The 17,665-nt window shown below is 44.5% G+C and overlaps 3 protein-coding genes across 3 annotated transcripts; all 3 read left to right on the top strand.

Moving 5' to 3' along the window:
• Window positions 1–634: 634 nt before the first annotated feature.
• Window positions 635–1,096, top strand: LOC308424123 (diphosphoinositol polyphosphate phosphohydrolase 3-alpha-like; the record flags this gene model as incomplete). The annotated part of the gene is made up of 1 exon (XM_080921015.1): window positions 635–1,096. The coding sequence occupies one exon, from the start codon at window positions 635–637 to the stop codon at window positions 1,094–1,096; it is 462 nt and encodes a 153-aa protein (XP_080777141.1).
• Window positions 1,097–8,337: 7,241 nt separating this feature from the next.
• Window positions 8,338–8,799, top strand: LOC308423970 (diphosphoinositol polyphosphate phosphohydrolase 3-alpha-like; the record flags this gene model as incomplete). The annotated part of the gene is made up of 1 exon (XM_080920796.1): window positions 8,338–8,799. The coding sequence occupies one exon, from the start codon at window positions 8,338–8,340 to the stop codon at window positions 8,797–8,799; it is 462 nt and encodes a 153-aa protein (XP_080776922.1).
• A 7,245-nt stretch (window positions 8,800–16,044) lies between these two features.
• LOC308424251 (diphosphoinositol polyphosphate phosphohydrolase 3-alpha-like) lies at window positions 16,045–16,506 on the top strand (the record flags this gene model as incomplete). The annotated part of the gene is made up of 1 exon (XM_080921181.1): window positions 16,045–16,506. The coding sequence occupies one exon, from the start codon at window positions 16,045–16,047 to the stop codon at window positions 16,504–16,506; it is 462 nt and encodes a 153-aa protein (XP_080777307.1).
• Window positions 16,507–17,665: the final 1,159 nt, after the last annotated feature.

Below are 17,665 nucleotides of genomic sequence, written 5' to 3'. Positions count from 1 at the left end.
TGGGGTCACCCTCCTCTTTAGCCCTTCAATCCTCCCTTTACTTCATTGTTAGAATAATCTCTAATGACAAAGAAACACTTAAGGAAAATTTCAACGTCCTTAGTCTTCTGGGAAATGTGAATCAAAATGACCTGGAGATTTCAACTCACAAAATTAAGAATGGCTGAGATCCAAAACTCCAATAACTGCACATGCTGGGGAGGATGTAAAGAAATAGGTGAAATTGGCAATTGGTGCCAACACTCTGGAAAACCATTTGGTTGTTCCTGGATGTTAGAAACAAACACATCAACCAAATGAGCCAGCTATTTCACTCCTGGGCATATACCCTGAATATTCCCCACCAAAGTCACTATTTTCATAGCCACCTGATTTGTAATAATCAGAAGCAGGAAACAACCCAGATAGTACTCAAACAAATGTAGTTTATTAACAAAATAAAATAATACAGGTAAGAATAAATAAAAACATGAGGAATTTTACAGGCAAATGATGGTACTAGAAAAGATTATCCTGACTCTGCTCTGCTCCCCTCCAGCATCTCCAGGCCCCATCCCTGCCAGCAGGAGCTCCTTGGCTGCTCCCTAGGCAGCTGTAAGCGACCTCAGAGGCTGTGTCTTTGGCGAAGCAGAGGATGAAGTGGAAGCCGAACCAGACGCGGACCTACGACCCCGAGGGCTACAGGAAACGCGCAGCGTGCCTGTGCCTCCGCAGCGAGCGCGAAGAGGAGGTGCTGCTGGTGAGCAGCAGCCGCTACCCCGACCGCTGGATCGTGCCCGGAGGGGGCGTGGAGCCCGAGGAGGAGCCCGACTGCGCGGCGGTGCGCGAGGTGTACGAGGAGGCGGGAGTCAAGGGCAAGTTGGGCCGCTTGCTGGGCGTCTTCGAGCAGAACCAGGACCGCAAGCACCGGACCTACGTGTTCGTGCTCACCGTCACCGAGCTGCTGGAGGATTGGGAAGACTCGGTCAGCATCCGCAGAAAGCGCCAGTGGTTCAAGATTGAAGATGCCATCAAGGTCCTGCAGTGCCACAGGCCCGCGCATGCCCAGTACCTGGAGAAACTGAAGCTGGGCGGCTCCCCTACTAATGGGAACTAGGCGGCCAGGTCCCCGCCAGAGAGCGAGCCCTAGTGGACAGAGACAAGCTCAAGGTCACACTCAAGTCATCCTTGATGTGAACCCAGTATTCAGAGGTATTGTCAAGTTCACCTGAGCACCTCTGAGGTTCCCAAGGAGACCACTCATCTGGTTTTCCTCCTACATCTTGGAACACTCCTTTGTCTATCTTGCCAAAAAATGTTTCTGCTCTGGTTGTTGTACTCTTGTGTGTGAACAGACTTAATTCAGCACCTACAGCCTTCGTTGCGCTTTTCGGATGTGTCTGCCTTCTTCATTAGACATTTGAGAGCAACGACTGTTTTTCCTTACTCTGCATATTCTGCATCCAACACACTACTTGAAATACGGTTGGCATCACTGGAGATCTTCGATGCTATTAGTATTTTGTAGTCTCTTTGTGGATAAACATTTCCCTTCCAATCTGGTGCCAGTAGAATATCCGCTGCCTTTGGATTTACTGATTCAATATTCTGTATTTGATGGTGGGCATGAAGAAAAACGGCTATATTGGCAGTTTTCCAAGCTAATTGGGCCATTTATTTGCCTAAGTGTCTTTTGCCTCGCTCCCTGTTTCATTTGGCTGCGGTTCCCGTGCCTTCCCTAGTACCTTCAGCTGGTTCCCCAGTACCAAGCTCTCTGCATGTTTGTGCAGAGGCGTGAGAGTGCTACATCCCTGTCCCTTGGAAAGACTTCGAGGGGAAGAGACCTCTGTAAAGGAAAACACAAAATGAACCATTTAAATGAGGGAGCTCAGCTCAACTCTTGCCAGAAGGATAACTTTATACCAAGGACAGGGACATATTGCAGAGTTTTTCACAGGGTGGGTGTGATGTCAGCTTCTTGCACAGCTTCTCCAAAGGGTTCCAAAGAGGTTCTGATTCGGCTGTTTGTTTTGTTTCGCTCTTTCATTATAAACCACTGTATTGGGAAAGGCTCGCACTCCCATTTAGTGTTCACACTCTTCCTCATGGTACCAGTGAAATGTATTGTGTCCCCACATCTTACAGATTTTAAAATAAAACCACACATTATAATTTACTGGAGTGTCTGCTTGTGATTTGAACTGTGGATTTGCTTTCTAAAGGAACCTTTATCTTTAAGAAAACTGTACTGAAAATTTACACAGATGCTACTGTTTATTTGCTTCAGTATAATCAGGGTGGTATAAGTTTGTCCATAGATGAGGCAAGATCGACTCTGACATGATAATTGTTGAAGCTGTGTGATAGATGTCTGAGAATTCATTATTCTCTATGCTTTTGTATATGGTTGAAACTTTCCATAATAAAAATTGCAAAACTGTATTCCTTTAAAAAAACATATTATCCTGATTGAGGTAATACAAACCAAAAATGACATGCATGATATGTACTAATTGGTAAGTGGTTAGTAGCCAAATAATAAAAATTGCTTAGGTTTCAGAGCAGGCAGTCTTATTTAGAAAAAAAAAAAAAAAACCGCTTTTAAACAAAAACCACCAAGTACAAATCATATAACCAAAATTTTAAGAGGTCAAGGCTGGAGCAGGTTACATGAGGTGTGGTATCCTGGTGGAGCTGAGGGACTTAGTTCTTCTGGACACTGGTAACAGATCGCCATGTCCAGGCAGGGGAAAGCTGTACCTCCAGGCTCCCAGAGGCTGAGGTTCTCTTCCTCTCCTTTATTGGGGAGGCACTGAAGTCTGATATTGTTACCTTCTGTAACCAGTTAGCATCATAATTTCCCATAGGTTCCAATAAAACTGGTTTTGAATGAGAACGTGGATTTTTTACTGAATTCTCTAAATTCATAATTTTTTATTGTTCCTTCCTGGCCCATTATATTGGGTCATCTCATATCTGCCCCGTTCTTCTCCTAGACTTTGCAGAATACAAAAACACCTAATTGTTCTTTCCTTGCAGAGATTTACACTTGTATGCTTCAAAGGGCACAATCTGAATTGCATATATGTTCTTTTTGAGTCAAGATCCAGTGTTTAAGAATGCTTGCTACTTATTGAGGTGCAGTGTTTGATTTCCAGTAAGGAATGGATTCAGAACTTATGGTACACATACACAATGGAGTACTACTGAGCTATTAAAAACAAGGAGTTCATGAAATTCCTAGACAAGTGGGTGGAAATTGAAGCTATCATCCTGATCGATGTAACCCAGCCACAAAAGAACAGTCAGGGTATGTACTCACTTATCAGTTGATACTACCCCCCTAAAAAGTCTCACAATACCCAAGAAACCACAGAACTTGTGAAGCTCTAAAAGAAAAAAAGGCCATAATATGGAACGCTCAGTCCTTCAAAGAAGGAAGAACAAAACTGGGGCCAGGAAAATACAAGGTTAAGTAGAGGAGCAGGGATTGTAGAAAAGATCTACAGAGACTTCCTCCCTTGGAGAATCACCCCATATGCAGACACAAAACTCAAGCAATATTGCTGATCCCAAGCAGTATTGACTGGTAGGAACCAGATATGGATGTCTCCTCAGAGGCTCCCCAAGTGCCATATAGACACAGATGAGAATGCTTGCAGATAAACATCAGACTCCACACAGGGACCCCAGTGAAAGTGCCAGAGAAAGGGCTGAAAGAGCTGAAAGATTTGCACCCTCATGGAAAGAGCAACATCATCAATCAGCCAAGGCACTGAGGTGGAGAGGGTGATTGGGAGAGGGAGCACCTTCCTGGAAGAAACAAGTTGAGGGGAGGAAGGAGGGAAGTGGTGGGGAAGGGTATAACATTTGAAATGTAAATACAGGGAGTATCCAATAAATATGAAAAACATAGAAAAGATAAAGAAATAAAAAGAAAGACTGGGAATGTGAGATAGACATGCCAGTGAATCCTTCTGCTTACATCACTTTCCCTTTTATGGTTATGTGGTCAGACCCAGTGTCAGAAATCAAGGAAATGTGAATCCAAACCAAGTGAATTTTTGGAAATGCTCTACAGGAGAAAAGAGTAAGAACTCCTGGCTCTGTCCCTTCAATCTCATGTTCTATGAAGAGCTGCAGCCGATGGAGGAAATGTAGGAATCAGTGTGAGGGGACTTGGTCTGACTGAGTGCAAGTGACTTCCCAACATCCATGTTGGCCCACTAAGCTACTGCTGTAGTTTCTTGCCATAGGCTGAATCGTTCCCATGCTGATACCCACAGGCTTTAGACTACAATGAGTTGAGTTGTTCAGGCAGAAAATAGAAGGTCATGTCCTGAGGTTGATGCCAATATATAGTCAAATTGAGGTTGAGACAAGTGTCCTATGCTTGTACACAAGAGTATTCTTGAACTGAGAGATCTACCTACCTCTGCTTTGAAACTACTGTGAATAAAGGCATCAATCACAAAAATTTGGCTTCAAGAAACTTTTGTGAACCCGGATTTCGCCTAAGAATCTTCCTGTGTATGGATCTGATCCAATTTACCTACACCATTCAAATCTGAAAATAAACAAGTGGGTAGAAACTCAGCTTTTTCATCAGAGGTTGGTATGGGCTGGGAGGGTGTGGCTACAAAGGGAAAGGTCATCTGGAAGGTATACAAAGGGTCATAGCAGACAGCAGAACTATCTGTTTCTCGTAGCTTGGAATCACAGCCTTTTCAGGCCTCGTTATGGTGATCTGTTAGCAGTGTCCAAGATCAAGAGAGTCCCTCGGCTCCATAAGAATACCTCATCTCATGCAACCTAGTCTAGCCCTGTCCTTCCTTAAATTGTTCTTATAATGTATTACTTGGTGGGTTCTTCTTGTATGTGATGAGTTCTGTCTCCATAAGATTGTCTGGGCTGTATCCTAGATATTCTGTATTTTTGCCTTATATCCACTCTTCAGTTAGTACAGGCCATGCATGTTGTTTTGGATCTGAGTTACCTCACTCAGGATAGTATTTTCTAATTCTATCCATTTGCCTCCAAAATTCATGATGTCCTCATTTTCTAATAGCTGAATATCTTCCGTTGTGTAAAGGAACTTCATCTTCTGTATGTATTCTACTGTATCTGGGTTGTTTCCATCTCTGGCTATTACAAATTCGCCTGTTATGAACATAGTGGAGCGTGTGCTTGTGTCATGGTGGGCAATCTTCTGGGTAAAGGCCCAGGTGTAGAATAGCTGTCTCATCAGGTCGGAGGGTTTTCAATTTGCTGAGGATCCACCAGATTGTATAACAGAGCGGTTGCACCAGTTTGTAATCCCACCAGCGAAGAAAGACTGCCCCTCTTTTTCCACATCCTCACCAACATGTGCAGTCACTTGAGTTTCTGATCTTAGCCATTCTGTTTGTTGTAAGGTAGAATCTCGAGTTCATCGTGGTTAGCATTTCCCTGATGACTAATGACTTTAAATGTTTTAAGTGCTTTTCAGCCGTTCGAGATTCTTCTAAGGTTGAGTTAGGGGAAGGATTGAAGAAGATGAAGGGGAGGGCAATGCCATAGTTACAAAACCAGTCTCGGTGAGCCTGGAAACCCAGGAGATCCCAGAGACTGAGCCCCCAAACCAGGCAATATACACAGACTGCTCCAAAGCCCCCAACACACATGTAGCCGAGGAATGCCTAGTGTGACTTTAGTGGGAGAAGATGCTCCTAATCCTGGAGGGTCTTGAAGCCCTAGAGTAGGTGAGATGGAGGGGTGTTGGAGTGGAAGGGAAGCACCCTTTGGAGGCAAAGCAGAGGGGGGATTGGATGAGGAACTGTGAGAGGGGGGCAATGGCTGGAATGTAATTAAAAAACAAAAGAGATTGGCCTGAAACTCACAGAGATTGTCCTACCTCTGCCACCTGTGGGCCGTTTAACCTGAATGTCCAAGTGTGTTCTCAATTACCTCTAATTATTAGTTGGGCACTGTGATTCCTGTGGGATTTTTTTTTCTATTATTTAGATTTGTTTTTGTCTTTTGAGACAGTCTCACTGAGAATGTCAAGGTGACCTTGACTTCAAGGCAGTCTGAGCTGGAATGTCAGATGTGAGATTCTCAAGTGCTTTCACTACTGAATTTAAGCCTGGCATAATTTGATGTGCTTTTAATCTCAGCAACAGGGAGGCAGAGGGAGGCTGTGACTGTCAAAACAGCCAGGTATGATATGTGTCTTTAAAACAAAGCAAAGCAAGGGGCTGGAGAGATGGCTCACCGGTTTAGAGCACTAAGAGATCTTCCAAGGGACCGTGTTCTATTCCCAGTAACTACATGGTAGCTCAGAACCATCTGTAACGGTGCCTTATTCCCTCCTCATCTGTGTCTGAAGACAGGGACATGTACTCGTGCACATTAAATAAATAAATAGACTCATAATTTAGTAAATAAGGCAAAACAAGCAAACAAACACAAAAGACCAACAAACAAATGGTATTTGTATCTGTCACTGATTCCTAGTCTCTTATCTTCATAGAACTCAGGGTGTCCTCAGACGTGCAGGAAATAACCTGTGTGTGTGTGTGTGTGTGTGTGTGTGTGTGTATTTGAGTGTAAATGCATATTTACATATATAAAATATGTGTGTGTTTAATAGACTTTGTATCTCATTCATAGTTAGCTTTCTCCGCTCCTCCCATACCCACCCTTGAGAGCAACAGGAACCCGCAGGCTGGATGAGCTTTAAATCTGATGCCAGCCTACTTTATATAGCAGGCTTCAATTCAGCCATGGAAGATCCTGTCTAAAGAAGCTTAAAGTAAAAATAAAGTCAAAAGAAGGCATGTTCATCTGCTGATTGATATGTGGTCTAATCCTTTCAAGGAACCCAGGATAGGTGAGCTGGAGAGATGGCTCAGTAGTTAAGAGAGGCTCATAGATTGAGAGCACTGACTGGTCTTCCAGAGGTCCTGACTTCAAGTCCCAGCAACCACATGGTGGCTCACAGCCATCTGTAATGAGATCCGAGGCCCTCTTCTGGTGTGTCTGATGATCCTCCTTGCTCTGCCTGCCACAAGCTGAGATCAAACATGTGTGCCACCACCGCCTGAATTGTAGTAGTGTAATGCTTAGTGGCTATTTCTGTTTGCAAACATGACTATATCTGGAATGAGCCACAATCCAGAATTGGGAGACCCACCTTTGATCCAGATCTTGAGGCATAGAGGCTATTAATCTTAGGACACTAAGGCTAGGAGATCACTGAGCTCAGGGTCATTTGGGACAAAGCAAGTCTCAGATCCAGGTGTGGTGGTACACACCTTTAATCTGGGACACACCTCAGTCGGAGACCTATATAAGGACCTTACAAGAAGGAAGGCTGTCTCTCTTTGCCTGCTTGCCTTGTGGTACTGAGCATCTGCTACATCCTTGGGTTTCACAGCTGCTGACGAGCATTATCGGGGAGTTGGACTCCAGACTGTAAGTCACCAACAAATTCTTCACTATATAGAGACTGCCAATAAGTTCTGTGAGGCCAGAAAACCCTGAATAATACAAAACGCACCTCCAATTTCTGCTGCATGGCATTTTCCTCTAATCTCTAGGAAATCTTGAGTCAGTTTTACACATTGAAACTCTTATGCTAGGTACTGGGGGATTTGGACAAGCATGTTCACCTGACAGGTAGGGTGGCTCAGTTTCTGGAAGCTGTCTAGACTCTAGGTTCTTTGAGACTGGAGGAATTACTATGGGGTCACCCTCCTCTTTAGCCCTTCAATCCTCCCTTTACTTCATTGTTAGAATAATCTCTAATGACAAAGAAACACTTAAGGAAAATTTCAACGTCCTTAGTCTTCTGGGAAATGTGAATCAAAATGACCTGGAGATTTCAACTCACAAAATTAAGAATGGCTGAGATCCAAAACTCCAATAACTGCACATGCTGGGGAGGATGTAAAGAAATAGGTGAAATTGGCAATTGGTGCCAACACTCTGGAAAACCATTTGGTTGTTCCTGGATGTTAGAAACAAACACATCAACCAAATGAGCCAGCTATTTCACTCCTGGGCATATACCCTGAATATTCCCCACCAAAGTCACTATTTTCATAGCCACCTGATTTGCAATAATCAGAAGCGGGAAACAACCCAGATAGTACTCAAACAAATGTAGTTTATTAACAAAATAAAATAATACAGGTAAGAATAAATAAAAACATGAGGAATTTTACAGGCAAATGATGGTACTAGAAAAGATTATCCTGACTCTGCTCTGCTCCCCTCCAGCATCTCCAGGCCCCATCCCTGCCAGCAGGAGCTCCTTGGCTGCTCCCTAGGCAGCTGTAAGCGACCTCAGAGGCTGTGTCTTTGGCGAAGCAGAGGATGAAGTGGAAGCCGAACCAGACGCGGACCTACGACCCCGAGGGCTACAGGAAACGCGCAGCGTGCCTGTGCCTCCGCAGCGAGCGCGAAGAGGAGGTGCTGCTGGTGAGCAGCAGCCGCTACCCCGACCGCTGGATCGTGCCCGGAGGGGGCGTGGAGCCCGAGGAGGAGCCCGACTGCGCGGCGGTGCGCGAGGTGTACGAGGAGGCGGGAGTCAAGGGCAAGTTGGGCCGCTTGCTGGGCGTCTTCGAGCAGAACCAGGACCGCAAGCACCGGACCTACGTGTTCGTGCTCACCGTCACCGAGCTGCTGGAGGATTGGGAAGACTCGGTCAGCATCCGCAGAAAGCGCCAGTGGTTCAAGATTGAAGATGCCATCAAGGTCCTGCAGTGCCACAGGCCCGCGCATGCCCAGTACCTGGAGAAACTGAAGCTGGGCGGCTCCCCTACTAATGGGAACTAGGCGGCCAGGTCCCCGCCAGAGAGCGAGCCCTAGTGGACAGAGACAAGCTCAAGGTCACACTCAAGTCATCCTTGATGTGAACCCAGTATTCAGAGGTATTGTCAAGTTCACCTGAGCACCTCTGAGGTTCCCAAGGAGACCACTCATCTGGTTTTCCTCCTACATCTTGGAACACTCCTCTGTCTATCTTGCCAAAAAGTGTTTCTGCTCTGGTTGTTGTACTCTTGTGTGTGAACAGACTTAATTCAGCACCTACAGCCTTCGTTGCGCTTTTCGGATGTGTCTGCCTTCTTCATTAGACCTTTGAGAGCAACGACTGTTTTTCCTTACTCTGCATATTCTGCATCCAACACACTACTTGAAATACGGTCGGCATCACTGGAGATCTTTGATGCTATTAGTATTTTGTAGTCTCTTTGTGGATAAACATTTCCCTTCCAATCTGGTGCCAGTAGAATATCCGCTGCCTTTGGATTTACTGATTCAATATTCTGTATTTGGTGGTGGGCATGAAGAAAAACGGCTATATTGGCAGTTTTCCAAGCTAATTGGGCCATTTATTTGCCTAAGTGTCTTTTGCCTCGCTCCCTGTTTCATTTGGCTGCGGTTCCCGTGCCTTCCCTAGTACCTTCAGCTGGTTCCCCAGTACCAAGCTCTTTGCATGTTTGTGCAGAGGCGTGAGAGTGCTACATCCTTGTCCCATGGAAAGACTTCGAGGGGAAGAGACCTCTGTAAAGGAAAACACAAAATGAACCATTTAAATGAGGGAGCTCAGCTCAACTCTTGCCAGAAGGATAACTTTATACCAAGGACAGGGACATATTGCAGAGTTTTTCACAGGGTGGGTGTGATGTCAGCTTCTTGCACAGCTTCTCCAAAGGGTTCCAAAGAGGTTCTGATTCGGCTGTTTGTTTTGTTTCGCTCTTTCATTATAAACCACTGTATTGGGAAAGGCTCGCACTCCCATTTAGTGTTCACACTCTTCCTCATGGTACCAGTGAAATGTATTGTGTCCCCACATCTTACAGATTTTAAAATAAAACCACACATTATAATTTACTGGAGTGTCTGCTTGTGATTTGTACTGTGGATTTGCTTTCTAAAGGAACCTTTATCTTTAAGAAAACTGTACTGAAAATTTACACAGATGCTACTGTTTATTTGCTTCATTATAATCAGGGTGGTATAAGTTTGTCCATAGATGAGGCAAGATCGACTCTGACATGATAATTGTTGAAGCTGTGTGATAGATGTCTGAGAATTCATTATTCTCTATGCTTTTGTATATGGTTGAAACTTTCCATAATAAAAATTGCAAAACTGTATTCCTTTAAAAAAACATATTATCCTGATTGAGGTAATACAAACCAAAAATGACATGCATGATATGTACTAATTGGTAAGTGGTTAGTAGCCAAATAATAAAAATTGCTTAGGTTTCAGAGCAGGCAGTTTTACTTAGAAAAAAAAAAAAAAAAACCTTTTAAACAAAAACCACCAAGTACAAATCATATAACCAAAATTTCAAGAGGTCAAGGATGGAGCAGGTTACATGAGGTGTGGTATCCTGGTGGAGCTGAGGGACTTAGTTCTTCTGGACACTGGTAACAGATCGCCATGTCCAGGCAGGGGAAAGCTGTACCTCCAGGCTCCCAGAGGCTGAGGTTCTCTTCCTCTCCTTTATTGGGGAGGCACTGAAGTCTGATATTGTTACCTTCTGTAACCAGTTAGCATCATAATTTCCCATAGGTTCCAATAAAACTGGTTTTGAATGAGAACGTGCATTTTTTACTGAATTCTCTAAATTCATAATTTTTTATTGTTCCTTCCTGGCCCATTATATTGGGTCATCTCATATCTGCCCCGTTCTTCTCCTAGACTTTGCAGAATACAAAAACACCTAATTGTTATTTCCTTGCAGAGATTTACACTTGTATGCTTCAAAGGGCACAATCTGAATTGCATATATGTTCTTTTTGAGTCAAGATCCAGTGTTTAAGAATGCTTGCTACTCATTGAGGTGCAGTGTTTGATTTCCAGTAAGGAATGGATTCAGAACTTATGGTACACATACACAATGGAGTACTACTGAGCTATTAAAAACAAGGAGTTCATGAAATTCCTAGACAAGTGGGTGGAAATTGAAGCTATCATCCTGATCGATGTAACCCAGCCACAAAAGAACAGTCAGGGTATGTACTCACTTATCAGTTGATACTACCCCCCAAAAAAGCCTCACAATACCCAAGAAACCACAGAACTTGTGAAGCTCTAAAAGAAAAAAAGGCCATAATATGGAACGCTCAGTCCTTCAAAGAAGGAAGAACAAAACTGGGGCCAGGAAAATACAAGGTTAAGTAGAGGAGCAGGGATTGTAGAAAAGATCTACAGAGACTTCCTCCCTTGGAGAATCACCCCATATGCAGACACAAAACTCAAGCAATATTGCTGATCCCAAGCAGTATTGACTGGTAGGAACCAGATATGGATGTCTCCTCAGAGGCTCCCCAAGTGCCATATAGACACAGATGAGAATGCTTGCAGATAAACATCAGACTCCACACAGGGACCCCAGTGAAAGTGCCAGAGAAAGGGCTGAAAGAGCTGAAAGATTTGCACCCTCATGGAAAGAGCAACATCATCAATCAGCCAAGGCACTGAGGTGGAGAGGGTGATTGGGAGAGGGAGCACCTTCCTGGAAGAAACAAGTTGAGGGGAAGAAGGAGGGAAGTGGTGGGGAAGGGTATAACATTTGAAATGTAAATACAGGGAGTATCCAATAAATATGAAAAACATAGAAAAGATAAAGAAATAAAAAGAAAGACTGGGAATGTGAGATAGACATGCCAGTGAATCCTTCTGCTTACATCACTTTCCCTTTTATGGTTATGTGGTCAGACCCAGTGTCAGAAATCAAGGAAAAATGAATCTAAACCAAGTGAATTTTTGGAAATGCTCTACAGGAGAAAAGAGTAAGAACTCCTGGCTCTGTCCCTTCAATCTCATGTTCTATGAAGAGCTGCAGCAGATGGAGGAAATGTTGGAATCAGTGTGAGGGGACTTGGTCTGACTGAGTGCAAGTGACTTCCCAACATCCATGTTGGCCCACTAAGCTACTGCTGTAGTTTCTTGCCATAGGCTGAATCGTTCCCATGCTGATACCCACAGGCTTTAGACTACAATGAGTTGAGTTGTTCAGGCAGAAAATAGAAGGTCTTGTCCTGAGGTTGATGCCAATATATAGTCAAATTGAGGTTGAGACAAGTGTCCTATGCTTGTACACAAGAGTATTCTTGAACTGAGAGATCTACCTACCTCTGCTTTGAAACTAATGTGAATAAAGGCATCAATCACAAAAATTTGGCTTCAAGAAACTTTTGTGAACCCGGATTTCGCCTAAGAATCTTCCTGTGTATGGATCTGATCCAATTTACCTACACCATTCAAATCTGAAAATAAACAAGTGGGTAGAAACTCAGCTTTTTCATCAGAGGTTGGTATGGGCTGGGAGGGTGTGGCTACAAAGGGAAAGGTCATCTGGAAGGTATACAAAGGGTCATAGCAGACAGCAGAACTATCTGTTTCTCGTAGCTTGGAATCACAGCCTTTTCAGGCCTCGTTATGGTGATCTGTTAGCAGTGTCCAAGATCAAGAGAGTCCCTCGGCTCCATAAGAATACCTCATCTCATGCAACCTAGTCTAGCCCTGTCCTTCCTTAAATTGTTCTTATAATGTATTACTTGGTGGGTTCTTCTTGTATGTGATGAGTTCTGTCTCCATAAGATTGTCTGGGCTGTATCCTAGATATTCTGTATTTTTGCCTTATATCCACTCTTCAGTTAGTACAGGCCATGCATGTTGTTTTGGATCTGAGTTACCTCACTCAGGATAGTATTTTCTAGTTCTATCCATTTGCCTCCAAAATTCATGATGTCCTCATTTTCTAATAGCTGAATATCTTCCGTTGTGTAAAGGAACTTCATCTTCTGTATGTATTCTACTGTATCTGGGTTGTTTCCATCTCTGGCTATTACAAATTCGCCTGTTATGAACATAGTGGAGCGTGTGCTTGTGTCATGGTGGGCAATCTTCTGGGTAAAGGCCCAGGTGTAGAATAGCTGTCTCATCAGGTCGGAGGGTTTTCAATTTGCTGAGGATCCACCAGATTGTATAACAGAGCGGCTGCACCAGTTTGTAATCCCACCAGCGAAGAAAGACTGCCCCTCTTTTTCCACATCCTCACCAACATGTGCAGTCACTTGAGTTTCTGATCTTAGCCATTCTGTTTGTTGTAAGGTAGAATCTCGAGTTCATCGTGGTTAGCATTTCCCTGATGACTAATGACTTTAAATGTTTTAAGTGCTTTTCAGCCGTTCGAGATTCTTCTAAGGTTGAGTTAGGGGAAGGATTGAAGAAGATGAAGGGGAGGGCAATGCCATAGTTACAAAACCAGTCTCGGTGAGCCTGGAAACCCAGGAGATCCCAGAGACTGAGCCCCCAAACCAGGCAATATACACAGACTGCTCCAAAGCCCCCAACACACATGTAGCCGAGGAATGCCTAGTGTGACTTTAGTGGGAGAAGATGCTCCTAATCCTGGAGGGTCTTGAAGCCCTAGAGTAGGTGAGATGGAGGGGTGTTGGAGTGGAAGGGAAGCACCCTTTGGAGGCAAAGCAGAGGGGGGATTGGATGAGGAACTGTGAGAGGGGGGCAATGGCTGGAATGTAATTAAAAAACAAAAGAGATTGGCCTGAAACTCACAGAGATTGTCCTACCTCTGCCACCTGTGGGCCGTTTAACCTGAATGTCCAAGTGTGTTCTCAATTACCTCTAATTATTAGTTGGGCACTGTGATTCCTGTGGGATTTTTTTTTCTATTATTTAGATTTGTTTTTGTCTTTTGAGACAGTCTCACTGAGAATGTCAAGGTGACCTTGACTTCAAGGCAGTCTGAGCTGGAATGTCAGATGTGAGATTCTCAAGTGCTTTCACTACTGAATTTAAGCCTGGCATAATTTGATGTGCTTTTAATCTCAGCAACAGGGAGGCAGAGGGAGGCTGTGACTGTCAAAACAGCCAGGTATGATATGTGTTTTTAAAACAAAGCAAAGCAAGGGGCTGGAGAGATGGCTCACCGGTTAAGAGCACTAAGAGATCTTCCAAGGGAACCGTGTTCTATTCCCAGTAACTACATGGTAGCTCAGAACCATCTGTAACGGTGCCTTATTCCCTCCTCATCTGTGTCTGAAGACAGGGACATGTACTCGTGCACATTAAATAAATAAATAGACTCATAACTTAGTAAATAAGGCAAAACAAGCAAACAAACACAAAAGACCAACAAACAAATGGTATTTGTATCTGTCACTGATTCCTAGTCTCTTATCTTCATAGAACTCAGGGTGTCCTCAGACGTGCAGGAAATAACCTGTGTGTGTGTGTGTGTGTGTGTGTGTGTGTGTGTGTATTTGAGTGTAAATGCATATTTACATATATAAAATATGTGTGTGTTTAATAGACTTTGTATCTCATTCATAGTTTGCTTTCTCCTCTCCTCCCATACCCACCCTTGAGAGCAACAGGAACCCGCAGGCTGGATGAGCTTTAAATCTGATGCCAGCCTACTTTATATAGCAGGCTTCAATTCAGCCATGGAAGATCCTGTCTAAAGAAGCTTAAAGTAAAAATAAAGTCAAAAGAAGGCATGTTCATCTGCTGATTGATATGTGGTCTAATCCTTTCAAGGAACCCAGGATAGGTGAGCTGGAGAGATGGCTCAGTAGTTAAGAGAGGCTCATAGATTGAGAGCACTGACTGGTCTTCCAGAGGTCCTGACTTCAAGTCCCAGCAACCACATGGTGGCTCACAGCCATCTGTAATGAGATCCGAGGCCCTCTTCTGGTGTGTCTGATGATCCTCCTTGCTCTGCCTGCCACAAGCTGAGATCAAACATGTGTGCCACCACCGCCTGAATTGTAGTAGTGTAATGCTTAGTGGCTATTTCTGTTTGCAAACATGACTATATCTGGAATGAACCACAATCCAGAATTGGGAGACCCACCTTTGATCCAGATCTTGAGGCATAGAGGCTATTAATCTTAGGACACTAAGGCAAGGAGATCACTGAGCTCAGGGTCATTTGGGACAAAGCAAGTCTCAGATCCAGGTGTGGTGGTACACACCTTTAATCTGGGACACACCTCAGTCGGAGACCTATATAAGGACCTTACAAGAAGGAAGGCTGTCTCTCTTTGCCTGCTTGCCTTGTGGTACTGAGCATCTGCTACATCCTTGAGTTTCACAGCTGCTGACGAGCATTATCGGGGAGTTGGACTCCAGACTGTAAGTCACCAACAAATTCTTCACTATATAGAGACTGCCAATAAGTTCTGTGAGGCCAGAAAACCCTGAATAATGCAAAACGCACCTCCAATTTCTGCTGCATGGCATTTTCCTCTAATCTCTAGGAAATCTTGAGTCAGTTTTACACATTGAAACTCTTATGCTAGGTACTGGGGGATTTGGACAAGCATGTTCACCTGACAGGTAGGGTGGCTCAGTTTCTGGAAGCTGTCTAGACTCTAGGTTCTTTGAGACTGGAGGAATTACTATGGGGTCACCCTCCTCTTTAGCCCTTCAATCCTCCCTTTACTTCATTGTTAGAATAATCTCTAATGACAAAGAAACACTTAAGGAAAATTTCAACGTCCTTAGTCTTCTGGGAAATGTGAATCAAAATGACCTGGAGATTTCAACTCACAAAATTAAGAATGGCTGAGATCCAAAACTCCAATAACTGCACATGCTGGGGAGGATGTAAAGAAATAGGTGAAATTGGCAATTGGTGCCAACACTCTGGAAAACCATTTGGTTGTTCCTGGATGTTAGAAACAAACACATCAACCAAATGAGCCAGCTATTTCACTCCTGGGCATATACCCTGAATATTCCCCACCAAAGTCACTATTTTCATAGCCACCTGATTTGCAATAATCAGAAGCGGGAAACAACCCAGATAGTACTCAAACAAATGTAGTTTATTAACAAAATAAAATAATACAGGTAAGAATAAATAAAAACATGAGGAATTTTACAGGCAAATGATGGTACTAGAAAAGATTATCCTGACTCTGCTCTGCTCCCCTCCAGCATCTCCAGGCCCCATCCCTGCCAGCAGGAGCTCCTTGGCTGCTCCCTAGGCAGCTGTAAGCGACCTCAGAGGCTGTGTCTTTGGCGAAGCAGAGGATGAAGTGGAAGCCGAACCAGACGCGGACCTACGACCCCGAGGGCTACAGGAAACGCGCAGCGTGCCTGTGCCTCCGCAGCGAGCGCGAAGAGGAGGTGCTGCTGGTGAGCAGCAGCCGCTACCCCGACCGCTGGATCGTGCCCGGAGGGGGCGTGGAGCCCGAGGAGGAGCCCGACTGCGCGGCGGTGCGCGAGGTGTACGAGGAGGCGGGAGTCAAGGGCAAGTTGGGCCGCTTGCTGGGCGTCTTCGAGCAGAACCAGGACCGCAAGCACCGGACCTACGTGTTCGTGCTCACCGTCACCGAGCTGCTGGAGGATTGGGAAGACTCGGTCAGCATCCGCAGAAAGCGCCAGTGGTTCAAGATTGAAGATGCCATCAAGGTCCTGCAGTGCCACAGGCCCGCGCATGCCCAGTACCTGGAGAAACTGAAGCTGGGCGGCTCCCCTACTAATGGGAACTAGGCGGCCAGGTCCCCGCCAGAGAGCGAGCCCTAGTGGACAGAGACAAGCTCAAGGTCACACTCAAGTCATCCTTGATGTGAACCCAGTATTCAGAGGTATTGTCAAGTTCACCTGAGCACCTCTGAGGTTCCCAAGGAGACCACTCATCTGGTTTTCCTCCTACATCTTGGAACACTCCTCTGTCTATCTTGCCAAAAAGTGTTTCTGCTCTGGTTGTTGTACTCTTGTGTGTGAACAGACTTAATTCAGCACCTACAGCCTTCGTTGCGCTTTTCGGATGTGTCTGCCTTCTTCATTAGACCTTTGAGAGCAACGACTGTTTTTCCTTACTCTGCATATTCTGCATCCAACACACTACTTGAAATACGGTTGGCATCACTGGAGATCTTTGATGCTATTAGTATTTTGTAGTCTCTTTGTGGATAAACATTTCCCTTCCAATCTGGTGCCAGTAGAATATCCGCTGCCTTTGGATTTACTGATTCAATATTCTGTATTTGGTGGTGGGCATGAAGAAAAACGGCTATATTGGCAGTTTTCCAAGCTAATTGGGCCATTTATTTGCCTAAGTGTCTTTTGCCTCGCTCCCTGTTTCATTTGGCTGCGGTTCCCGTGCCTTCCCTAGTACCTTCAGCTGGTTCCCCAGTACCAAGCTCTTTGCATGTTTGTGCAGAGGCGTGAGAGTGCTACATCCTTGTCCCATGGAAAGACTTCGAGGGGAAGAGACCTCTGTAAAGGAAAACACAAAATGAACCATTTAAATGAGGGAGCTCAGCTCAACTCTTGCCAGAAGGATAACTTTATACCAAGGACAGGGACATATTGCAGAGTTTTTCACAGGGTGGGTGTGATGTCAGCTTCTTGCACAGCTTCTCCAAAGGGTTCCAAAGAGGTTCTGATTCGGCTGTTTGTTTTGTTTCGCTCTTTCATTATAAACCACTGTATTGGGAAAGGCTCGCACTCCCATTTAGTGTTCACACTCTTCCTCATGGTACCAGTGAAATGTATTGTGTCCCCACATCTTACAGATTTTAAAATAAAACCACACATTATAATTTACTGGAGTGTCTGCTTGTGATTTGTACTGTGGATTTGCTTTCTAAAGGAACCTTTATCTTTAAGAAAACTGTACTGAAAATTTACACAGATGCTACTGTTT

The sequence above is a fragment of the Micromys minutus genome (assembly GCF_963924665.1).
Source record: "Micromys minutus genome assembly, chromosome: 9".
Lineage (NCBI taxonomy): Eukaryota > Metazoa > Chordata > Mammalia > Rodentia > Muridae > Micromys > Micromys minutus.
Note: the sequence above shows the minus strand (reverse complement) of the source record. Positions and strands in the feature narration are given on the sequence as shown.